At 55.7% G+C, this 24,405-nt stretch overlaps 2 protein-coding genes across 3 annotated transcripts in view; one reads left to right on the top strand and one right to left on the bottom strand.

Moving 5' to 3' along the window:
- HSF1 (heat shock transcription factor 1) overlaps window positions 1-5,444 on the top strand; it is a 46,515-nt gene extending 41,071 nt beyond the window's left edge. Inside the window, exons 10-14 of one of the 2 annotated variants that reach the window (XM_082235709.1) lie at window positions 877-963; window positions 2,961-3,066; window positions 3,206-3,265; window positions 3,981-4,050; window positions 4,479-5,444. In XM_082235709.1, the coding sequence (XP_082091835.1) occupies window positions 877-963; window positions 2,961-3,066; window positions 3,206-3,265; window positions 3,981-4,050; window positions 4,479-4,681 (526 nt within the window). In that variant the 3' untranslated portion in view covers window positions 4,682-5,444. The remainder of the gene's footprint in view (window positions 1-876; window positions 964-2,960; window positions 3,067-3,205; window positions 3,266-3,980; window positions 4,051-4,478) is intronic. The other variant, XM_082235710.1, reaches the window with a different exon arrangement.
- A 2,809-nt stretch (window positions 5,445-8,253) lies between these two features.
- On the bottom strand, window positions 8,254-17,425 carry LOC309539585 (uncharacterized protein). The gene is made up of 9 exons (XM_082235972.1): window positions 17,352-17,425; window positions 14,717-14,772; window positions 13,797-13,847; window positions 13,322-13,378; window positions 11,910-11,945; window positions 11,387-11,521; window positions 10,618-10,662; window positions 10,167-10,211; window positions 8,254-8,786 (listed from the first exon to the last, which is right to left on the bottom strand). The coding sequence occupies exons 1-9, from the start codon at window positions 17,366-17,368 to the stop codon at window positions 8,677-8,679; spliced, it is 552 nt and encodes a 183-aa protein (XP_082092098.1). The 5' UTR covers window positions 17,369-17,425; the 3' UTR covers window positions 8,254-8,676.
- Window positions 17,426-24,405: the final 6,980 nt, after the last annotated feature.

Here is a 24,405-nt window from a genome sequence, read left to right as displayed (position 1 = left end):
TGCCCAGCTCCCTTAGCCGTTCCTCATAAGGCATCGTTTCCAGGCCTTTGACCATTTTGGATCGGGGGTGCGGGTCAGCAGCCCATGCCACAGGACAAGCATGTCCACACTCAGATTGCACACTTTCAGTGGAGGCCTGCCAAGGAACCTGGAGATCTGGAACTGAAGGGAGAGGTGGTCTGCCGGGGGATGGGGAGGCACCTACTTTTGCTCCCCAGGAACAAGGAGAAGATGGTGGATCACAGAAGTGCTGAGAGGGCTGCTGCTTGCCTGTTGCTGGAAACCGCAGGAGGGGAGAGGGCGTCTCTTGCACCCGGGTCCTGCTTGTGGGCTTCCCATGGGGACACCTGGTTGGCCACTGTGGGAATAGGATGCTGGACTAGATGGGCTATTGGGCTGATCCAGCGGAGTTCCTCTTAGGTTCTTACCACCAGGGTGCAGAGGACATGCACTTCCTGTCTTGGGAAAGTCAGTTGTTGGATGCAAAACAAGCAGGTTGAGGCCAGTGAGTTTCAAGTACCCGATTCTGCTGGTGGGATTTGGAGGTTTGGGCCCTCGGTCCCCCAGAGAAGCGCAGTTTGGATCAGGCACCTGCCCCAAGGAACAGGAATACGCTTGCTGGTTCCCTTGTGCAGGCAGCATCCCACCTTCCCTTCTCTCCCTGCCTGCCCCGATGTGGGATCCCTCCGGTCAGCTGCTCTTTGCTCTCTTCCCAGAGCTGATTCCCACCCAGGGCCTCCCTCTTGCTCTTCCTGGAGGGGGTCGGCTGCCTGCCCTTCCTTGCCTTTTGAAAGTAACCTCCGTTTCCTCCCTGAAGGTGCCGAACTCTCTGGGGCTCCTGAATCCGAGTGTTCCTCTTCTCTTTGTATCTTTCAGTTTGGCTCGCCCTCCGCAGATGTCCGAAGTCACCTGCCTTTTCCCCAGCCCTTCCTCTGCCTCACTGCACTACAGACCACAGCAAGGGTTAGCATTTACATTGCTTGCTGCCCCCCAGGCACTGCGCCACCAGGGAGTGCTGGGGGGAGGTGTCCCTTCTGCCAGGCCACCCGGCCCTCCTTCCACATTGTGCTGGGAGGGTCATTTACTTTGGGGATCGGGTGCCACACTCAGTTCAAACTGGAGTTGAACCCACAACGCTGAAAACCACATTTTGAAACGCCTGTCCCTTGTGGCTCGGGGGGGGGGGATGGGGAAAGGTAAACCCTGAAGCACCTTTGTATGCTGAAGTAATCTCCATGGTGGAGCACCAGAAGATCCCAGGTCCAATCCCTGCTGCAGGGCCGGCCCACCCATGAGGCAAGGCAAGGCGACTGTCTCAGGCGGCAGGGTCCACAGATCCCGCCCCTAAGAACTGCACCTCCTGCTTGTTCTGTTGAGTGTCCGTCTTCTGTGAACAGCAGCAGTGCTGTGGCATCCAGCCTGCTTCCTCTGCGTCTCCCTGCTTCTCCTGGCTGCAGCAGAGTGTCTTGCGCAGCGCTGTGCCAGTGTGGAAGGAATCTCAGGCATGCAGAAAAACTCTCGTACAACTGCTTCTTCTATTCTACGAAGCGTTTATTGTACAGCAGCAAAACAACAACAGCCAGGAGAAAGCGAAGACATGCTTCTCCTCTCGCAGCCAAAACAGAAAGTGAAGACGTTTTCACTTCCCTAGAGCTGTTAACCCTGCAAGCTCTGGGTATCCTCACACCGTTAGTGCTGCAATGGCAGCAACAGCCGCAGCGCTCTGCTCGAAGGCCAGATCTTTGTGACAGGCAGCAGGTTTCCTGGCTCTTAAAACACGTACAGAACTGGCCTCCTGCCTGAGCTGTCAAGTCTGCTTCAGGCGATTTGCCTTCGGACTGAGCGGCCACAACTCCTGCTGGAGAGTTTGCCCCAAATGCACATCCCTGGTTCCCCGTTTGTCTTTGAATGGCTCCGCCCTTCCCAGTCCACGCCTATAATCTGATTGGGCAACTCTGGGGCGGCCCCCGCCTTCCGCTCCATAGCAGGGGCTTGGGCCCAGCCCTTGCGCCCCCATTGGCTCTTCACCAGCACCCGGTTTAGGCTGCTTCTGCTGCTTGGGGAGGGCTCTGGCCCTTGAGAGCCCCGAGTCTAAGCAGTGAGGCTTTTCCTGCTGGTCTGTAAACTGAACCAAGGCAGGCTTGCAGAAAACGGAAGGGTTACACATGTCAGTGTTTGTTTTTTTAAAAAAAGGAAAGGGTTCTGCCCTCCCTTTGTCTCCTCAGCCTGGTCCTCAGACCCTTGTTGGCATAAAAGAGTCCACAAGAATATCCTTGCAGAGTGCTTTCTGCTTTTATTCTTAAAAGTCTTTGTGCAAAAGCGACTGACCAACTCCACTACCAGCTTTCACTAACCAACCCAACAACAAACTAACATTTCTCACTCTATATATACAACCCAGCGCAGGCCGCTGACTCATGCTGACCCAGCTTTTATAAGCATTAAAGAAACCGGCCACTTTAGCTGTGACAACACACTGGTAGCTGTAGCCACTGGGTCTGTTGGGGGGGGGGGTGATGGCAGGCCTGTGCAACAGCTATTCCAGAGCAGGCAGGAAGGGATGTCTTGCTCCTCTTAAGGTTTTGGGCAAGGAGGCTTCTGAGAGGCAGCCGGGCTCAAAGCCATTTCCTCCTCCTCGACCAAAGAGCAAGCTGGAGCCCTTGGTGGGCGAGGGGAGCACAAGGGGGCCAGGAAGATGGGGTGGAGATGCACTTGGCCCAGGAGGAACCACGAGGAGAGCCCTGCTGGATGAAACCCAAAGAAGCCCTCCTCACCTTGTGGCCAGCCAGGTGCCTCTTGTGGGGAAGCCCCTCGAGCAGGAGCGGAACTCTGGCAGCCCTCTCCTCCTTCCTGCTGTTCCCCAGCCGCTGGCAGTTCAGGGACACGGGCCTCTGGTCCTGGAGGAAGCAGGCAGCCACCCTGGCCCTCACTGCCACCTCTCTCTTCTCTCGTGTCCCCAGGAACGAGCTGAACGAGCACTTGGACACCATCGACTCCAGCTTGGATAACCTTCAGACCATGCTGAGCACCCACGGCTTCAGCGTGGACACCAGCGCCTTGCTGGACGTGAGTCTTCCGCTCGGGAGTCCTTACGCCTAGCGGGAGGGGCAGCTTGCGGGAGGGGGGGGTTGTGCCTCATTCTGCTAACATTAATGTCTGCTTTCCCCCCTCCCTCCCTCCCTCTCTCTCTCTCTCTCGCCAACAGCTCTTCAGTCCTTCAGCGACAGATTTGAACTTGCCAGATCTGGACAGCAGCTTGGCCAGTGTGAGTTTGCTGAGGGAGTTATCCGTCAAGGACCTCCCCTTTCCTCATTTGTAGGCCAGCCCCACATGGCGAGTCTGAAAGTGCTCTCCACCCGCCCTGCCTCCTCGGAGAACCCCGCCGGGTGATGTCATCCCATCAGCACCTCTTCTCAGGCACTGCTAATGAGGTGCTGAGTGGGCCTTTCTCAGCGCAGCAGCCTTCTGATCAGCCCCGCCATCAGCTGAGCAGACTCCCCAGAGTTGCTCTCTGGATGTGATGATGGGAAGATGAGGCTGAGGCTGAGGCTGCCTAACTCCCAACACATCCCTCTAAAGCCCTTCCTGCGTTCCTTCACCGCCACCCACCAAGGCACAGCCTGGAGGCTGCAGAAGACTGGCCCAGATCTGATCCTGGAGGGTGCAGTTCCCCAGGAAGCTCTCCTGCACCAGCTCCATTGAAGTGAAGGGGAGCTCTTAGGCCAGAGCTCTTCTGCAGCTCTTGTTTATTTCAGTGGGGCCTGTGCAGGAGAACTTCCTGCTGGATTGTACTCTGGAGTCAGGGAGGTGGTAGACCCACGTAGTGCCAGCCAGCTAGGGGCTCTCCTGTGCGTGGGGATGGCTGGGAGCGGGGAGCACGGCTGGGGCTTGACTCCCGTGAGATACGCACACCAAAGCCGCCTCCTTGCTCTCTGGGCCTCGCAGGCTTTGGCTCAGCAGCACCTCCTCTCCCTTTGCAGATCCAAGACCTCCTCTCCTGCCAGGAGCAGCAGAAGCCGGCGGAGGTGGAAGACTCTGCAGCAGACACAGGTGGGCATCACGGCTGCTCCTCTCCTCTCCCTGCCCCCACCCGCCTGCCAATTCCACACACTGCTTCTCTGCATCGACCTTTTCCCCACAGCCAGGCAGGAAAATGGACATCCTCACAGCTGAACGAGCCATCCTGGCCCACGCAGGGGGAAACTGAGGCATGCGGGGGGGGGGGCGTGTTTCTGTCGTCTGTTCGACCCGCCTCCTCTCCCTCCAAGTCACGCTGCCGCAGTGGGGGTCTGCCTTGCTCTGGGGACAGTCATGAGGGTCCTCCTTCCCACGGCCTCAGAATCCTAGAATTTTAGGCTTGGGGGGACCCCAAGGGTCATCTGGCCCACCCCCTTGCAATACAGTCCTTCTACCTGCCCCCTGGCCCTGCAGCCTTGCCCCCCACCCCCTTTCTGATGGTGTCTCTGCCATTCCCGTAGGCAAGCAGCTGGTCCACTACACAGCGCAGCCCCTCTTCCTGGTTGACTCGAGCTCCATGGACATGGCCAACACGGAAATGCCCATCTTCTTTGAGCTGGACGAAGGACCCTGCTTCACGGAGGACGAGTACTTGGAGGACCCCACCATCGCCCTCCTCTCGGGGGCGGAGACGCCCAAGCCCAAGGACCCCTCCGTCTCCTAAAGCCGGGCCCTGGGCCAGTGTGGAAGAAGGCCGGACTTCAGGAAGGGCCAGCCGCCCCCTTGCTTTGCTCCAGTGACGTTGCGGACCGAGCCCCCTGCTCTCCCCTTTGGCCAGGCTGCGAGGGTGTGTTTGTGTCTGTGCTTCGGGTGCCCACCCCTCCGGGCGGCGGCTCTGGGGGGGCACTGTGGCTTGGGGGGTGGGCCAGGGGGGAAGCCCATTGGCAGAAGACGTGTGTGTGTTCCTTGGCTGCTGCCACCGTCTGTTTCGGGTGCCAGGCGCCCTAGGCCTGGACGCTAAGCGCCGACCCCTTGCCCTGCCCTCTAGGCGGAGAGGAAGGAGAGCAAGCGAGCGAGGAGGGGGTCGCTCTCACTGGGGAGGGGAAGGAGAAAAGGAGGCGGAGAATTCCCCCTCCCGTCGGGATGGACTTGTTGGCATTTCGAGAGAAGTGAGAGCGCCTCTCGCACCCGGGGCTCAAGGGCTGGGTCCCTTTGTCACGTCTGCTGTTGCGTGTGTCCCCGAATGTTACAGGGCGCCTGGGCGGGAGGGAGGAGGCTGCCTCACCCCATGCCCCCCTCCCCCATGGGGCTTGTTTCCCTTGGCTTAGCAGTAAAGAATTTGTACATTTGCATTTTGATTGTTACTAGAAGAAAATTGTATTTTGGATTTTTACATGAGAGAAGAAGCCCCCTCCTCCCCCTTAGCCTTCCTCTCTCCTGCTATATAAATACCTATATATACATATTCAAATATATCTATATCTATACGTGAAGTGGCCCATCACTTTCTAGGCGCTGCACACTTTTATTTCCCTGCCAGCCAATACTGGGAAGCGGATCCCAGTTGCTGCTCAAGGAATATTCCTCCCACTCACACTGGAAGCGGAAGAGTGGGGAGAAGGGCCCCACCCACCTTCTGACAGACTACGGGTCCTTTTCTGCCCCCGCCCTCACAATATCCTGTCTCTGCAAAGGTCTAGATAGAGCAGGGTGCCCGTGGTGTCTGTCTTCCTTGCCCCCCCCCCCGTGGCCTTTTGTCTGTCAGGTTCACTCCTTCATCAGCTGGACACTTCCTCCTCTGCTCTCAGGTCTCTCAAGTGGTACTGAGCCTTCCAGCTGGCCAGCCAGCAAATCCTGCCAAGCTCCATTTAGCAGCTGGAACCAGCTGACGGGGGGGGGGGGGAGACCAGAGCGCTGAGTTTGCGGATCAGGATCAGTGAACTGTGGCCTGCCTTGCCCAAGACGCCGGGGGGGGGGATCCTACAGAGAAGCCAGTGGGTTGCCTCCCACCCACCCACCCCAGGCAAGACTCTTGGTTGCAGCAGGAAAATGAGCTGCTTGCAGCCTTCGAAAGAAAAGCAAGGCAGGGGCCTCTTCCTGCTGATCTTCTCAGACTCTCCTGTCCAGAGGAGGTGGAGAATTTGGGCCCTCCAAGCAGGGAGCAGAAGGGCCTTGCAGACTGGCCCCCTCCTTACAAAAACTAAGGTGGGGGGCTGTGAGGCTCCAGCCAAGCCTGGGGCGTCCGTCAGCCCAGTACAATTGCCCCACAGCTCCCTGGGCTTGCAGAGGGGCCCTTGTGGGGCGCCAGGGACCTCTGCCTTCAGCCCTGGATTTCCCAGCTAGGAAGCTTTTCACGCTCCAAATGCTTTTTATGCTTTTCCGACTCTGGACCTCCTCCCTTGTAATGGTCTCCATGTAACAATCCCCGTTTTCTCATTTGGCAAGGGAGGATCAGGCCACTGGTCCAAGACCTTTAGGGGAACGTGTCAGCGGAGGGGGTGGCATGTGGAACACACACGGAGTCATAGGGCTTCTGGTCAAGAGGGGCTGTGTGGGTTAGGGAGAAGAGCTGGCAACAGACAGCTAGCCTTAAAATTGGCTGCAAGTCTCCTGGTCAGTCACAAATTCCGCTTGGTGAACTGCTGAACTCTTGACAGCTCCAGCCCTGCTACACTGAACTGGGCAAAAATATGCCGAGCTTGACCTTTCGGGGTGGGATGTGGTTTTGGTTAGCCTTTTCAAGCCTTTAGAATTATGGAATTGTAAAGTTGAAAAGGGCACCCCCCCACTCCCCGTTCGCATCCTGAATGCAACGTAAGACGTGACGGCACATGTGCATGGGTCACGTTTTGCCGCTTCCGTGCATGCACGTGACGTCATTTTGAGTGTCTGCGCATGTGTGAGCGGCGAAACCCAGAAGTAACTTCCGTGTTGCTGCGGAGCGCAACTCGAACGCGCTCAACCCAAAGCACATTCAACCGGAGGTATGACTGTAATCCCTGACACCCCACGTTCCCAAGGAGTCTGTTCCATTGTCATATGGCTCTTTCTGAAATTCCACCTCTGTCTTCTCCCTCCCTGCCTCCCTCCCGGCGTTCTCAGGCCCCAGTTGGAACAAGGCTCAAGGGCCAGCGCCACCCCTTCTGTGCTGGGACACCAACTCTGAACGTGGTTTGCTTGTCTTTATTGAACAAGGAGGCAGGCCCACACCTGCGTGCGTTAGCAGGACACAGGAGGGCAAGAGCGGGTCAGGACAGCAACAGAAAAGGCACCCCAACCCCCAGGGCCACAGGGAAAAGGCTGGCGAGGCGCTGGCTAGCCACATGACCCCTTGGGAACAGCAGCCCCCTCCCCAAACCAAACACACACAGCAGCCTGACTCCTGGCCAGCCCCCAGGCGCTGCCTCAGGGTGTGCACTGCCCTCAGAAATCCAAGCCTCAGAATTGGGACGGGGCTCCTCCGTCCTGCAGCAGGCCTGGTCACAATCCAGCTGGGGGAGGGGGTGGAGCTGATGGCAGAAACAGGTGCCCACCAGAGGTTTTGGGCTACCTCTCCTGCCTGGCAGGGGCTGATGGGAGTTGTAGCCCCAAACACCTGGTCTAGTCCTAAGTGCTCCGCCTCCCCCCCCCAAAAAAAAAATTCTGGGGCACGGATCAGACTGGCTCTGCTGTCATCCAGCCAGCCTCCCACCCTGCAATCTAGGAAGCTGTTTTCTGCCAGACTGTTGCTCCACCTAGCTCAGTATTTCCTGCACAGGCTGGCAGCAGCTCTCCTGGATATCAGAGAGGGAATCTCAGCCCTTCCTAGAGAGGCTATCGGCAGTTGAATCTGGGAGCTTCTGCTTCTGCTTGCACAGCAAATGACGTACCAGTGACCCCCGGACTGCCTAGCTCATTGCTGGTCAGTTATGGGTCCTTGTGCAGACACAGCAGGAAACCCCTCTGTTCTGCGAGCTACTCCAAGCTCTCAGACAACCGGACTCTGCTTTGTTCTTCCTCCGCTTCTTGGGGCCTCACCTTCCATGCTGGGACACGTTCTCACACCCCACCAGTGGCCCAAAGGCCACAGAAAGCTCTGGCTAGAAACTTGCTTGGGCTGGCCAAGAAGGGAACCAGGACTCCCGAAGGCTGGGGTGAGAGGGACCTGGGGTACCCTGAGACCCAACAGGCGGCTGGGACTAGCTGCCTAGGATCCGGAAGCGAAGCCTGGGGAGGAGGCTCCTGCAGCTGGAAGCAGGACACCAGAGAGCAGCGGGTCAAAGCTGCCGTCCCAGGTTTTGCTCTGCTAATGGCCAGGCTTGGCAGCGGGCAGGGAGAGGCCTTTTCCTCTAGGACACCTTCATTTGGGTTCCTGTGTGCAGGCAGGCAGCGTGTGGCTTGGCTCTCTGACTGGAGCTTTGGCTTGTGCCCCTTGCAGCCTGGCACGCCTGGGGCAGTGGGCAGGTTCCTGCGTTTGAGCACAAGAGTCAGGCTGCATGGCCCTGGGGTCCCTTTCAACTCCAAGGCTCTAGAAAAAGCCCCAGTCCTTGAGCCTCTGCGTCCGAGGAGCAGCGCAGGCCGGTGGGCATGGCTGGAGAAGAGGAGGAGGCGGCTGGGGGGGCTCAGTGCGGACCGGGGGTGGCACCCCCAAGCGTATCCTGTGGCCAGCCGCGGCAGGAAAGGTGGCGTGAAAAGCACAAGGGGGTGGAGAGAGGGGAGTCTGCAGGAGGAAGCAAAGGCTCAGTTGGCAGCAGCGCAGGAGCAGGCGGGCGAGGGCTGTCCACTGGGGCATCTCAGGGCCTTCAGCAAGGGGGGGAGGAGGAGGAGGCAGCAGCGCTCCTCACATGCCTGTGGAGAAGAAAAGAGAAGAAGCCGCTCACCTCATCTCCCTGGCCGGCACCTCAGGCCAACCGGCCAGCCCCACAGACCCCCACAAGTCTCTCTGGATTCATCGCAAGTGAGCCATGGGTCTCCTGCATGCATTCCCTTCCAACTCTGAGTCTGTGATTCCTGAGCAGAGTTTGCCAAGCAGTCAGTGCTGGACTTGTTGGACCAAGGATGGTCCTTGGTGGTGTTTGGAGGGGGGTGGCAGTTGAAGGACCCTCCTGGGACAAGCCTCCTTTGAAAGGGTCTTGCAAGGAGGCCTGGGGCTGCTGCTTGGGAAGGCTGAGTGCGGCCCCCACCAGGCTGCCACTGTGTTGCAGGAACACAGGGAATCGAGGCTCATGCCTGAAGTGTTCTGGCACAACAAATCTACTTTAAAAATTAAAACACTTTGATAGGACAAAATGCACCAGGAAACGCAATAAAATTCATGGTGGTGGAGGAAGGGAGATTTGGATGGCACATAGGGCGCTCCCTTGTACCAGGTCAGAGCCCTGCTCCATCTAGAGCATGGGCAGGCAAACTAAGGCCCAGGGGCTGGATCCGGCCCAATTGCCTTCCTGCAGATGGTCCAGGAATCAGCGTGTTTTTACATGAGTAGAATGTGTGCTTTTATCTAAAGGCAGCTTCCCTGTCTCTGAGCTGTGGTCTCTGCCGCAACCCGGAAACACTCCTTGCTGTGCAACCTCCCAACAATCCGACGGGAGCGAATGCTTAATAAGGAAAGGGGGTCGTATCACCTCCTTTGCAAGGTTCCTGCAAGCAAATCTGGTTGGGTGCCCCACGGGCACAACCTGCCCCACATGCTCCCTCCGTGTAGGGCAGGGGGTGGGCCTGGAGTGCCTCAGGGTTTCCCTCCAGACACGATGGCATGCCCACTTCTCAGGGCTCCATGGTGCCAGGGAGGAGGTCTTTGTTCCTGGGAACGGCACGTTCTGAACCAGCTCTGCTCCCTGACACTCGAGGGACACAAGGACATGCGGCAAATAGGTGACCCTGCAAATGTTGTGGGACGGCAGCGTCCTCACTCCCTGACTGGGGCTGGTGCAAGCTGGAGCCTGGCAACATCTGGAACACCCCACCCCTGATTTTAGGGGTCAGAAGCGCATTTCACAGTAGAGGCCACAGCGGCCTTGAGCAGGAACCGGACCCAACTGCAATGCCTTCAGGAGTCAAAAGTGGGGACATTTCAGGGGTCAGCATGAAAAACCAGGAATGGGGCCCCAGTAGATGAGAGCATTGGAGAGGCATCCATCTAACTCAAGGTGAAATGAACCTCAGAATCAGGCCAGCAGCCTGTTCTCCCAGGGGCCAACCAGTGCTGTGGCCCTTCGTGGGACACTTATCTTGGGAGGCGAGGGTCTCCTCTGAATCCACTTCATGGTCCAAGCCTGCAGAGGAAAACATTCCAGTTACAGCTAGAATAAAGGGAAGAGGAGCCTGCAGGATTGGGCCCAAGGGACCCCACCCAGTCCAGCATCCAACTAGATGCCCATTAAGGGAAACCCAAAAGCAGGATTTGTGCCCAAGAGCCATTCCCCCCCCCTTGTGATTCCCAGCAGTTGCTGTTCAGAGGCAGAAGCACCATGAGGAGCAGCCATTGAGCCAAGCCTTGCCCCAGACGGGTCTCCCCTAAGTCTCCCACGCTGCTTGCCTCCCCCAGGACAGCCTTGCACAGCCCTCTCTCTGGAGGGGTTCTCCCCACACAGAGACTTCGCATCAAGTGCAAGAGACCCTCTGTGGAGTCGCCCATTTTCCAAGACCCCTGATGTGACTCCCAACCCAGGAAGAACTTACTTTCTTGGGACTCATGGGAATGAGCAGGAACATCCATGGCAGGACCTAGAGAAACCAGAGAGAGACAGAGGTCCCTTCCATATCCCACAGATGGGCACATGGGGCTCAGAGGTGGCCTGGGCAGCGACGGGTCTCAAGGACCTTCCACTGCCCTCCCAAGGGGGTTTTCAAAGGTCTCCAAGGAGCCAGCAGCTCTTCTCCGTCCCCAAGAAGGTGCCCTCCAGATGGACTACATCTCCCATCAGCTCCTGCCAGTATGACCAGGTGACACTGGGGTTTTGCGAACTGACCCGAACATAGAAGCCATCTCCTAAGAGCCCCCCGCCCATTTGATGGGCATTGCCATTCAATTGTTGTGCGTGCGACCGTATCATGTGATCGAGGGGCGGGGCTTAGCAGGACGCCCCATATTTTATTCAAGTTGGCACCCCTGGACCCGAACCTTGAGAGGATCAGAAGAGGCCCTGGCAGGGCTTCTGTGGAGTCACAGCCAGGCCTGGGGGAGGGCTGGCTTGTAGGTCAGGGCAGCTGAGGTGGGAGCCCCCATAAGAAGGGAATAGGGGAGTTGACAGGAGGGGTTGCTAGACAGTGGAAGGGTCTCCCTCAGGAGGTGATGGACTCTCCTTCCTTGGAGGTTCTTAACCAGGGGCCACCTGGATGCTTTAGATGAGGTTCCTGCATTGCAGGGGGTTGGACTAGATGACCCACAGGGTCCCTAAGATTCTAAGGGCCCATGAGAAGGCAAGGGCAGCCAGACTGGCAGACGTACCACTCTGAGCGTCTCCGGGCAGCGGGTCCAAGCTGAAGGATCCGAGGTTGGAGGCATCACTGTTGAGCATCATGTCCCCGTTGACCTCATCTGTGTGGGCGCGATCGGCCCCTGCAAAGCTCACGGGGGCCACCTCTGTCCAGGGATGGAGTGAGAGAGGAATCAGCAAACAGGGGCATCGCCTCTGGGTACGAGGGGGTCATACTGTGGGGCAGGCGGCCCTCAAAGTGAGCAGGGATGGTGCCAGCCCAGCCCAAGGCATTTTGCCACCTGAGGTCCAAAGGACAAGGTGCTTCCCACCCCTTGACTGCTGGGAAGCTGCCTTGACTGGCAGCTGGGTCAGACCTTCGAGTCGTGGGCTGGCAATGGGGGCAGCACACCCTCCACCTCGCCTGGGGGCAGCCAGTCCATTCAGGGGTCCCAGAATACACAGCTGTGTCCTCCAACAGAGAGGGGGCCAGTTGGAGGGCTCATGAGGCCAAGGGGCACCAAGGGGGCCAGGAGCTTGCTGGGTCATGCCTACCTGTGGTCATGGGATCTGCAGGAGTTCCAATCTCACCTGTGGACATGGAGACAGGTGTTCAAATGATGCAGGGCAGAGAGGCTGAACCCCACTCCACCTTCTGCCTCCCCACAACCCTTTAGCCTCTAGACATTGGATGACATTCCAGCCAAGGCCTCCATCTCTCTGTGGGCTGTCGGTCAGGAGCCAAAGCGAGTCCCAAGCTTGAACAGCTCATTGCCGAACGTGGACCCAGCTCAGGGGCTGAGCCTCTGCATGGCCAAGGAGGTGTAAGGGGGGGAGGAGCAGCAGCATGCAACTCATGCAGGCAGCAGTTTGTGGCCACCCTTGGACTGCTAGAGCTCTTCTCTAGCTGGATGTTGTGAAGCAGCAGCAAGGGCGAGAGTGTCCCTGGGCATGAGCGGAGGGCGTTGCTCTCGCACCTGAGGCGCCACAGCCATCTCCCCCTGGCTTGAGCCATCTCAGAGATTCTTTAGCTGTGATTCCTGCTGGATGGGCAGGATAAAAATAAATTACCGTATTTTTTGCACCATAACACTCACTTTTTTCCTCCTAGAAAGTAAGGGGAAATGTCTGTGCGTGTTATGGAGGGAATGCCTATGGGTGGCGGGGGGGATCTGCTGCAGTCGTGAGCAGAGGATCCACGGTTCCCCTTCCTTCCCTCCTCTGTGGCTCGCTTTGAAACAGCAAAGCGGGAGAAGAGCCGCTGCCGGGGATGAGTGGGGAGGAGGGAGAAAAGCAGAGCCTGCTCGCTTTAAAGGAGCAAAGTGGGAGAGGAGAGGAGCCGTCTCCCCTTATACCCCTCTTCTTCATTATTAGCAGCATCCTTCTCCACCCACCCCACGCGTGCTCCTTCTCCCCTTATACCCCTCTTCTGCATTATTAGCAGCATCCTTCTCCACCCACCCCACGCGTGTTCCTTCTCCCCTTATACCCCTCTTCTGCATTATTAGCAGCATCCTTCTCCACCCACCCCACGCGTGTTCCTTCTCCCCTTATACCCCTCTTCTGCATTATTAGCAGCATCCTTCTCCACACACCCCACACGTGCTCCTTGTCCCTTGAGTGCTTTTCCTTCCCTCCCCACTTAAAACGTGGTTACAAAGCATGGATCCACATGGATCCTCAGGATTTTTGCATTGGGCTACTCCAAACTCACTGTCAGATCACATGTGTGTGGCCACAGCATGAATCACAAAAATCATACATCCACTGTTTCATTTAGAATATTTTTTTTCTTGTTTTCCTCCTCTAAAAACTACGTGAGTGTTATGGTCGGGTGCGTGTTATAGAGCGAAAAATACGGTATTATTATTATTATTATTATTATTATTATTATTATTAGGGGCTGGACTTCTCTGATTCTCTGATCCTCCTCTTTTGCCATCTCTGGCCTCCAAGATTCCACTTACTTTCTCCCGAGGCCTCTGATTTGCCAGAGATGATGGTCTCTGAGTTTGCCATGGGCTCTGAAAGAGACGGGGGGAGAGAGAGAAGCTGAAGGGGGTCGGGGGTCCCGTGCGATGAAGCCCCTTTGGGCATTTCCCCCTCAGCCACCCAGAGCCCCAAACAGATTCAGGCTCCCTCCAGATGTTTGGAACTACAGCTTCCAGCAGACAGCATGGCGCCTGACTCAGGCTGATGGGAGTTGTAGTCCCAAACACCTGGAGCTGGAGGACTGTGGGAAGTCTGCTTTCTGGAGCCCTCTCCCGCTTCACCGCAGGGGATTCTGGAGCAAGAAAGTGAATCCCTGGGACCCAGTCCTTCGCTCTAGGAGCTGAGCTGATCACAGCAGCACTTGGTTCCGGCCCTGGCAAGTGGAGCAGCTGCTCTGCCTGCAAAGGGGAAGGACTTTGCCCCTCAAAAGCCAAGCCCCCTTAGACGTACCTGTTGTCTGGCTGCCTGCGGGGGACGTGGGACTTGGGGAGCTCAGGGGCTCTGCAAAGAGGGAGAGAGAAGCGGGTCATGGGTTGTGAGGGTCAGTCTGCATGATGCCCCAAGTCCCCTCCATTTCTCGGGGTCCTGTAACCAGCAAGGGTTTGGATTGTACAGAGGAGGTTCCTGAACTACTTGGTCCAGCCTCTTTGTAAGAGCAGGGGTCAGCAAACTTTTTCAGCAGGGGGCCGGTCCACTGTCCCTCAGACCTTGTGGGGGGCCGGACTATATTTCGAAGAAGAAAAAATAAACGAATTCCTTATGCCCCACAACTAACCCAGAGATGCATTTTAAATAAAAGGACACATTCTACTTGTGCAAAAAGACGCTGATTGCCAGACTGTCTGTGGGCCAGACTGAGAAGGCGATTGCGCCGGATCCGGGCCCTGGGCCATAGTTTGCCTACCCCTGGCCGTAGCTGGCTGCTTAAGTGTCCTCATCAGCATCACAAAAGCGTGAGCTGGGATGCAAGAGCTTCCACTAAGTGAGGGGGCCCTCCAGGCTAATTGGGGGGGGGGGTTTGCCACCCTCCCCTCTCCTGGCTGCTACGACTAATATAGCAGCAGGATCTGTTGTGGGGTTCATGCTATGAGCCCCTCCAGCCTATGCTCATTGCAGATATGTCTTTTTGAAACCCCTGTATTCTAAACCGCCCACCTTCTTCCCAAGGAACCTGAACAGTGGGAAAGTGCTGGGAATCTCTAGAGTCTCTCACCGCTCGGAGGTTGTGTATTTGGGGTGCAAGCTGCTTCTCTGTTTTGCAGGATGCTGGCCAGCTACAAGTGCCTCTTCCTTTTTCCTTTATGGGGGTCCCACACCCCCAACTTCAGGCCCCCCGGCCCTCCACCCCCCAAGTGCCGCCTGCAACTCACCATCTGCCACCACAATGGCCAGGAGCAGAACCGCAGCTGCCGTGAGCAAGAGGAACCTGTGGGGTGGAAAGGAAGAGGGGGTTGAGAGTGGAGAAAGGGCTGGAGCATTAACATAACAGTGGTTAAGAGTCTGAGCTTTGAGCCACGGCAGAAATCTCAGCTCAGCCGTGAAGTCCTTGGCTCTGCCTCGTGGCTTTGTTGTAAGGATGGCTGGTTGTGCAAAGGTATGGGAAGAGCTTTAAGCACTTAAATCAGAAATAATATCGTTTTAAAAGTTCATCAGGTTCTTCAGCAGCAGAGAGGGGCCTGCTGGGAAGTCACACCCCTGATCCCAGAAGTGGGGGGGGCATTCTGTACATGCTCAGTGGCACTCCCATTCAACTTTATCTTCTAGACCAGTGTTTCCCAACCGGTGTTCCGCGGCACACTAGTGTGCCGCGAGACGTTGCCTGGTGTGCCGTGGGAGGGAGGTGGGCGAGTCGGGCGGCGAGAGGCGGGGCGGCGACGGCGAGGAGAGGCCGCCCAGCGCGGGGCTCTCGCTGTCTGCCTGCCTGGCTGCCTGCGTGGCGCTGACGTCACGGGGCTGTAATGTGCCCCACATAGGCACACGCGGGGCGGCGAGCGAGCTCCCTCCCACATCCCATCGCCGCTCGCTTCGGCTGCCTTCGGGATTCCCTTCACGCCTTCCTCCTCCCGGGTCCTTGAGAGCACGGGAAGCGGCAGCGCGAGACCGCCGTTGAGCCTGGTAGGTATTGCACTTGCCAAGGCAGTCATTTGGGAAATGAAAACTTGCAAAGCAAGCAACCAGTTCAATCTGAAGTACGTGTATGCTTAATATCCTGTATCTGAAACCTGTTCTGCCCCCTCCCCCACACTTGGTGCCATTTTCATCTACACATGCAGCAGAGTAAGTTGACCCAGAATAGTACCAATTCAGATGGCAGATGGGAGAATGACAGTGCTGAATGCTTTCCCATGTAGAACAGTCCCTGCAAATAAAAACCTAGCATATTTGGAAGAGGGATGCTAGCCTAACCATTACCTTCTATGCTGTTACTATTTTTTTATTTATTTTTTTACATAAGTAAAAAGTGACCTTTCCCCATCTGGCATGGTGGTGTGCCTCGAGATTTTTTTCATGAAACAAGTGTGCCTTTGCCCAAAAAAGGTTGGGAAACACTGTTAGACTGCCTCTTGGAACTCAACACGGATATTGGGAGTGAGACCTGACTCTCACTCTGACTTAGGGTCCTCCAAATCTGTGTTGCCAGCAAGTCTTGCGTTGTTTTTTAGAAGCCCAGGAATTGCCAGAACCATTCTGGGGCTGCCTGAGGTGGGAGACCGCCCCCCTCCAAAAGGCAGCCGTCTCCTCCTCTCCTGCCCAGCTATGATGGGGCACCATCCCCTCAGAAAATCTCCTGCAGAACAGCCACATGGCAGTGGAGAGGAGTTGCTGGAGAGACCCTGCTCACTGCAGAGGAGAAGCTGTGGAAGTGAGACCCTGCTGATTCCTTGATGATTTTATTATATATACCCCACCCATCTGGTTTCCCCAGCCATTCTGGGCGGCTTACAGCACATAACAAATTGTAAAATGTACATAGCTGTCATACACAGGAGAGTCCTGGCAGTTTCCTGCTTGAGTTTTCCCTTTGCCCCTCTGCCTTCCAAGGGAAAACCCGCTCTTTAGTGATGCGTCAGAACAAATGGCAATCTGGGGAAAACCCAAATTCCTGTTAGCTCCGATTGAGCACTAAAGAGCAGGGTTTTTTCCAGGAGGGTGAGGGAAGCAGCAGAACAAGGGGAGGTGTGGATAGGCCAGTCGGTATATACATATGTTTTCATTGTGAAATCACTTTGGGAAGCTTTACGAGAAGCAATTCATAAAGGAAATTAAATGAATAAATAAATATTCAGCTGAACAGTGCTTTGGGGTTTACATCTTTGCGGATAAAACATATTTTTGAATTTGTCAATTCAAAGTAGATTATAAAGCATAGTGACTGTTAAATATTGCATTTTGGTCAACATTTGCAGGAGGAAATAATTAAAAAGTGCAGTGGATACTGAGCGACAGAAGCAGCTCCCCAGGGTTCTAGGAAGAAAAGGAGTCTTTTATCAGGCCCACCAGGAGATGCCATGGGGAACTGCGTCTGGGACCTCTGAGTCCAAACAAAAGCTCCACGGCTGAACCACAGGCCAGGGCAAGAGCACAGCACTGGAGGGGGGACTCTGGGGACCCTGGCTCCCCCCTCCTCTGGGTGCCACCTCCTACGCCTCCTCCGGTTCTGGGGGCAACTCAGCAGGTGCCCAGCCCCCGATGCACATGGACCGACTCTGCTACAAGGCCATCCTTCAGCAGGTGACTGACTCCAGACACCTGGTGCCCAGTGGGGTCCCCAGTTGGTCAGCTTTCTGGCCGACAGGCCTCCACCCCAGGCACTGAGCCAGGCTTCCTGGCAGCAGATATAACGGGAGGAAAACTGAGGAGAAGAGACGAGGGAAGGCCTGTTCTGCAGGGATGCCCCACACCTGGGCAGGGATCTAGACCTGGATTCACCTGGGGCAAACAGGTGCATGGACCCAGCCCACCCACGGGGCCCCCTTTCTGCACCCAAGCAAAGTTGGCACCCACCTGTGCTGTGCCCGCATGATCCTGGGTGTCTGGCGCTTGGGACGGTGCTGGGATCCAGTCTCAGGAGCTCTGGGGGAGGCAGGAACACTCTGTGCTGAGCCACGGGAGGCCCATTATATGGGTCTGTCCCCTCCAGGGGGGAGCTGGCTGCGAGGGGCCAGCCAATCCAGAGGCGGGCAGGAGGGTGGTGGGTGGCTGCTGTGGGAGGGGCAGAGCCACAGAGGCCCCTGAGTAGCCCCTGGGCTTCCTTCCTGAGGGGCAGGGGGCTTCCTCCCCACCACCACCTGCCTCTGTGCAGCAAAGGTGGGGGGTGCCCAGCCATGAGGGGCAGCCCTTCCTCGCCCTGCCTGCCACCTGCCCAATTCCAACCCCAGACCCTGGCACAGGTACCCCGGCATCGCCTGCTGCTCTCAGGCTGCCAGCAGCTCCTCAAGGAGAGAGAGAGAGGGGGGGGGTCCTTCCCAGGGAGACTTTGCTGGCTGAGATGCTTTTAACTGGAGGGATTATTTACGCCATGATGAAAGTCTCAGGTGCCCTTCCTCCCCATCAATTAACCCAGGCAGCAAAGATGGGAGTTTGTTTGGTGGAACGCAAGGACTCCTTTATTAGCACAAAGGACAATTGGGAGTTCAGTGCGGGGTGGGTGGGTGGGTGTGCCCTCATTTGCTGGATCGGAACAGAGCCCTACTGCAAAGACTGTGCGTTGGTCAGCGTGCACTGATCTACACACACAAAACAAATTCATGCACAGGCGTCTTCCAAAAACCCATCCCAAACTCCAAAAGTCCCATGGCGATCGGCAAATGGTAACGGGGGCAGGACTGTGAAATCTGGAAGCCCCTAGTCATGAACCGGCACATGGGCGGGGGATACAGATTCAGTTGTTCTGACTCAAGGAACGAACTCGGCAGCTGTATCCATGACTGAGCAGCCCTTTTTAGGATCCACTCTGCTCACCCCGAAAAGGGGGAGGGGCTAGAAAAGGTGCCCTAAACATAGTCTGCCTCCCTTTTCCCCTGACTGGATTACCGCGCCCTGTGGGGTCACCACCCAGTCCCTACTGTGGAAGGAGGTGTGGATCCAGAATTGGCCTCCACAGTCACTTACGGATTCATTGTTAAAACCGTGCTTATGAAAGACAAACTTACTCAGCTACGAGGAATCACCAAAGAAGAAGTGTGGGTGTAAAGACTACAAAGAACAACTTTGCTCTGATGATGGATTATCTATACAGTATCTGTCTGTCTGTCTGTCTGTCTGTCTGTCTGTCTGTCTGTCTATCTATCTATCTATCTATCTATCTATCTATCTATCTATCTAGCTATCTATCTATCTATCTATCCACCCACAAGCCATGACTGTAGGAAGAGCCTGCCAGGAAGGTCCAGGCCTGGGGTCCTCCCTCCTCATCGCCTGAGCAGATGAAGCCCCCCATGCCCCCCCAGCCAGATACACCTCTCCACGCCCCCCCCCAGCAATGCGGAAGGTGCCAGCGCCAGAACAAAGCTCCCTTTGTGGCTGTGGAGCATCTCAATGCGCTTTTGTTCAGGCCTCTCTCGGCTCTCCTGGATTAAAGGCTTTCTCAGGGGTGACATCGGGCCTGTGGGACTGGATCTGGTTGCAAGGGCCATCTGACTGCCTGCTCCTGGGGAGAACTGAGGCAGCTGCAGTGGCCCCTGGCACCCGCCCTGCTCCTGTGCCAGCTCCCCCACCACTGCCAGCTTCTTCTGCCAGGTCCCTGTCCTCCAAAGAGGGTCTGAAGCGAGGGGTGGGGGCTGGATGTGCTCCATCTCCCTGCCTCTTCCTCCTCAGAAGGGGGAGCCCCCAATCTCCCCACAGGGGGAAAGGGCTGGCTGCCCAAGAGGTCCCCTGAACGGGGCCAGTAACTCAATACAACTGGCCCTTGGAGCCTTCTTGCCCATCTCACTGCCGGCCCATTTCTCTCTTTGTGGAAGCCGGACTGAACCTGAACTGAGCCCCAAACAGAGAGAGAGCAGGTGTGGGGTGGCATGCTTTTAAAATAAAATGCTATTGTATTTATTTAAAAGATTTATAATTTGCCTTCGGAGCACACACTCCATAAAGCAGCTCACATATATGACCTGAAGCCATCGCAAGTATCTGCTTGTAACAGCAGTGGTATCAGAGGGACTGAGAAGGAATCTGCATCCTTAAATTGCACCAATTGTTCCTTAGCTTCCTCATAGCCGAGTAAGATTGTCTTCCATGAATGCCGTTTTAACAGTGAGTTTGTAAGTGACTGTGGAGGCCAATTCTGGATCCACACGTCCTTCCACAGTGGGGGCATTGATTTCTGGGTGGGAGTTGATCGCAATTATCCTTGGCAAGTGGAAGGGTTGTTGTTGTTTAGTCATTTACTTGTGTACGACTCTTTGTGACCCCCTAGACCAGAACATGCCAGGCACTCCTGTCTTCCACTGCCTCCCGCAGTTTGGTCACTCATTGCTGGCAGCTTCGAGAACACTGTCCAACCATCTCATCTTCTGTCGTCCCCTTCTCCTTGTGCTCTCCATCTTTCCCAACATCAGGGTCTTTTCCAGGGAGTCTTCTCTTCTCCTGAGGTGGCCAAAGTATTGGAGCCTCAGCTTCAGGATCTGTCCTTCCAGTGAGCACTCAGGGCTGATTTCCTTCCGAATGGAGAGGTTCCAGGTGCCTTTTTAAAGTGGTGCCGAATGCAGATCCCCACTGGATGGAAGACTGATGGGAGTGTGGAACCAAAGCAGGATGTGTGTGTGTGTGTGTGTGTGTGTGTGTGTGTGTGTGTGTGAGAGAGAGAGAGAGAGAGAGAGAGAATGTTAGAATTAGCAACATTGTAGAATTAGAAGAACACACACACACCCCGGTCATCTAGTCCAGTGGCGTAGCGTGGCTTGTCAGCACCGGGGGCAAGGCAAGTAATTTGCGCCCCCTAACCCGTGGATTTGCGCCCCCTAACCCTAACCCCCAAATGTTGCGCCCAGTGCGGCCGGCCCCCCCTGCACCCCCCACGCTACGCCACTGATCTAGTCAACACCCCGCAAGGCAGGAAACTTAGCTAGAGCTTGGCAGAGCATGAGACTTGTAATCTCAGGCTCGTGGGTTCAAGCCCACTTTGGGCAAAGGATTCCTACACTGCAGGAGGGAAGGACTAGATGACTTGCGAACCCTTCCCGTTGGCTGTGAGCGCTGCCTCCTTCCTGCTTGCAAGTCCAGGCCTTACTAAGGCGACTGCCCTGATTCTTGAACAGGGAGCAGCAGCCTTTGATGTGCATCTCTGGAGACGAGGGGCTTGGAGGAAGGAGACGTCATGCTTAGTAACCTGGAAATTTGGCCCCCGGACAATGCAGCCGAAGGAGTGGGGAGCTGCTGGGGGTGGGGGGGTTCCTGCTCCCCCTCCTCCCACCTGCCTGGAGAACACTGTGCAGACCCCGGCCCGGCAGCTGGCCGGCAACCAAGCTGGGGCGCATGAAAGGCAGCCGCCCGGCTCCCCGTCGGCTCGTAAAGCCTTCCCCGGGATCAGCTCTCGCCTGCAGCCATGTGCGCGGGCTCCAGGGAGCCCCCGGGGCCGGGCCCTCCGGGACGGGGCTTCTGGCACCTGGCTCCAGGCGGGGAACGGGGCTGCGCGGGCCGGCGCGCCAGATGAAGGGGGCCAGCTGCGCCAGAAGGCCCGCCGCACCTGACCTGGGCAGCGCGCAAAGAGGCAGCGCGCATTCCGGGCGCCTCCAGGGTCCCAGCTGAGCGAGCGATGGGGAGGAAGGCGAGGGGAGGCTGCCAGCAGGACCCCTGCATGCGCCACACCAGTCTGGGGCGGGAGGGCGACCTCTGAGCAGAGGAGAGCTGCCCCTGCCCCTCACCAAATGCCTGGGGTAACTTAGTCGGTCGAGCATGAGACTCTTCTTTTTTTAAAAAAAATAAAAATAAGAATTTCAACATAACAATTTATCAAAAACATATCATCCTCATTCCCCCCTTATTTTCCTCTCCCCAAACCAGAACCCCCCCCAACTTCCCTCAACTCCTCTCTCTGTTTTTTCAGCACATGTTAATCTCATATTATAAAATTGTAAATATCCTTAATTTATCTGTCTTCATGTTACCAATAATAAATTTGTGAATGTTTATTCAAAACCTGCCAAGGAGTCCAGCTCAATTTGTTGTTTCTTTAAGTACTTTGTAAACTCGATGGCCCTTGTGGTCTCTTCCAACTCTATGATTCTATGATTCTATGGTTCCCATTCTTCTTTAAAGTCACAGTTGTTCTTGTCACGCAGTTTGTGTGTCCGTTTCGCCAATTCTGCGTAGTCCATCAGTTTCTCTTGCCACAGTTCTTGGGTCGGTGTTTCCTCGTTCTTCTATCCTTGTGCTATTAAGACTCTTGCCGCCATTGTCGCATACATGAAGATGCTTTTCAATTTCCTTGGCAGGTCTTTTCCTACAATCCCTAACAAAAATGCTTCAGGCTTTTTTTACAAATGTTAATTGGAACATTTTCTTCAACTCACTGTATATTGAGCATGAGACTCTTAACCTCAGGGTCGCAGGTTTGAGCCCCGTGTTGGGCAAAATATTCCTGCCTTGCTGGGGGGGTTGGACTAGATGACCCTTGAGGTCCCTTCCAGATCTACAGTCCTGTGATTGTCAACGCAGGCATCTTGCAGGCCTGAGGCACGTGTCTCACAAGGTTAGTTGTTCCCTGGGGGTACAGCTGGGCTTCTTGACATTAAAAGATGGCAACAGAACAGCCTTCCTTGACCCTGCAGAGGTTTCAGACTTCAGCTCCCACATCCTGACTGGGGCTCGTGGGAGTTGTAGTCCAAGGTTGGAGGGCGGCAGGTTGGAGATGCTCCAGTCAATCCACAACAAACTCCCTCCTGAAACCTTTCTGCTCTAAGCAGTTGTGTAGTTGGCTCCCCCTCTTTGCGCCCAGGTAGGCCACAGATGCCCCCCAGGGGTCGGGAAGGGGGGGCTTTTAATCTCCCGGGCAGGCAGGTGTAGCCTCGATGTCTGCGAAGGGCGGCAGCCCCTCCCTCCTGGCATTCTCCCCCCCCTCCCTGGGCCTGGCAGAACAAGGGGCTCTTTGCTGCGGGCTCAATGCGCTTTTGTTCCCAGATGAAAGGGTCTCCAGGAGGGGTGGCTCAGGAGATTGCAGAGGGCGATTGGGCTCTGGGGCCTCCCGAGAGTGTGGGGCTCAGGGGGGCTCTGGAGGCAGCGCTGCAGCCGCCATCCTCATAATGACAGGCCAGCTTGCCAGCCAGCCTTGGAGTCTCTTCCAGTGCTCTGGCCCAGAAGGGAGTGGACCGGCAGCAGCGGCTGCTTGCGTGACCCTCCCGCCTGGACCCAAAGGCAGAGGAAGGGGCTTCTCTGGACTTCAACTCAAGGGCAGCAAAGGCAGGAGGGACTATTCACACAATCCATCTGAACGCAGGTTGCCTGTGGGAAGCAGAGACTCCAAAGCTCATATTTCAATGTTGCAAGTTGCATTAGGAAGGTTTTGGGAATTGGTTCCTGCAAAACTACCAGGGGGATCCCTCTGACATGGGGGTAGGGAATGCCCCACCTGAGGGGTGCCTCAGATCAGAGCAGGCTGAAGGCAAAGAGTAAGGTTACAATAACTTCCGTCACAACAACATAGTGTGTGCACACTCAGAGGATGACCTCCAAACCATCCTAAATATCTTTGCAGAAGCTTACGAAAAGCTTGGCCTATCAATCAACATCCAAAAAACCAAAGTGCTGCACAAACAAGTACAAATTAACCCTTCTGCAGCGCCACAAATCCAACTCAATGGTGTAACGTTGGAAAATGTCGGTCACTTCTCCTACCTGGGCAGTTATCTTTCCACAAGGGCCAACATTGATGCTGAAATCCAGCATCGCCTGAGCTCTGCGAGTGCAGCTTTCTCCTGATTGAAGTGCAGAGTGTTTGAGGACCAGGACATTCGCAGGGAAACCAAAATGCTTGTTTACAAAGCTCTTGTACTGCCAACCTTACTATATGCTTGTGAAACATGGACCACTTATAAACGCCATCTCCAACTCCTCAAAAGATTCCATCAATGGTGTCTCCAAAAAATTTTACACATCACTTGGGAAGGCAGGCGAACTAATGCCGGTGTACTGGAAGAAGCTAAGATCACCAGTGTTGAAGCAATGATTCTTCAACATCAACTTCGTTGGACTGGTCATGTTGTGCGGATGCCTGTTAATCGTCTTCCAAAGCAACTACTTTATTCCAAACTTAAAAATGGAAAGCACAATGCTGGTCATCAACAAAAGAGGTTCAAAGACTGTCTCAAGGCAAATCTAAAAAAAGTAGTATAAATGCCAACAACTGGGAAACACTGGGCTGCGAGCGCTCCAGTTGGAGAACAGCCTTGACCAAAGGTGTCATGGGCTTTGAAGACACTCGAACTCAGGATGCAAGAGAGAAACGTGCTAAGAGGAAGGCACACTTGGCAAATCCACACCGTGATCAACTCCCACCCGGAAACCAATGTCCCCACTGTGGAAGGACGTGTGGATCCAGAATTGGCCTCCACAGTCACTTATGGACTCCCTGTTAAGACCATGTTCATGGAAGACAATCTTACTTGGCTACGAGGGATGGCCAAAGAAGGAGAAAGGGGGGGGGGCTGCCAGACTCAGCACAGGCAGATGTGAACCCAGTTTCTTGAGGGGGAGCAAAACCATGAGTCTTTGTGAGACCTTGAAGGCTAACACATATGGTGGCGGCAGCGTTTGTGGACTACGGCCCACTCCCTGCTTCCCTCATTATGCCAGAGAGGACTTGGAAGTTTTCAAAGTGCCCAAGCCTTTGCGTTGTCCTTGTGGGAATTCAGGCTCTCAGGAAACAAGCGCAGTCCCTTTGCGCAGCTTCCTGTTGCTGCGCTTGGATCTGCTGGTGTCGCCAGGTGAGAGCGCTGGTCCTCAGGTGGAGTTTTCACAGCGTGAAATTAAACCCAACCACCTGTGAGCTGCTGCCACTGAGAGGCAGAAGGAGGCTGTGCCTCCCAGTCCCCCCCCCCACTTTTAATTCCAGTGATTATGGAAGACA

This window comes from Podarcis vaucheri (assembly GCF_965113315.1).
Source record: "Podarcis vaucheri genome assembly, chromosome: 8".
Classification (NCBI taxonomy): domain Eukaryota; kingdom Metazoa; phylum Chordata; class Lepidosauria; order Squamata; family Lacertidae; genus Podarcis; species Podarcis vaucheri.
This window is presented reverse-complemented; position numbering and strand designations above follow the sequence as displayed.

Coding starts and splice junctions, on each gene's coding strand:
- LOC309539585 (XM_082235972.1), bottom strand. Junction 13,848..14,716: donor GGCCATTGTGGTGGCAGATG/GTGAGTTGCAGG, acceptor CCCTCTTTGCAG/AGCCCCTGAGCTCCCCAAGT. Junction 11,946..13,321: donor ATCAGAGGCCTCGGGAGAAA/GTAAGTGGAATC, acceptor CCATGTCCACAG/GTGAGATTGGAACTCCTGCA.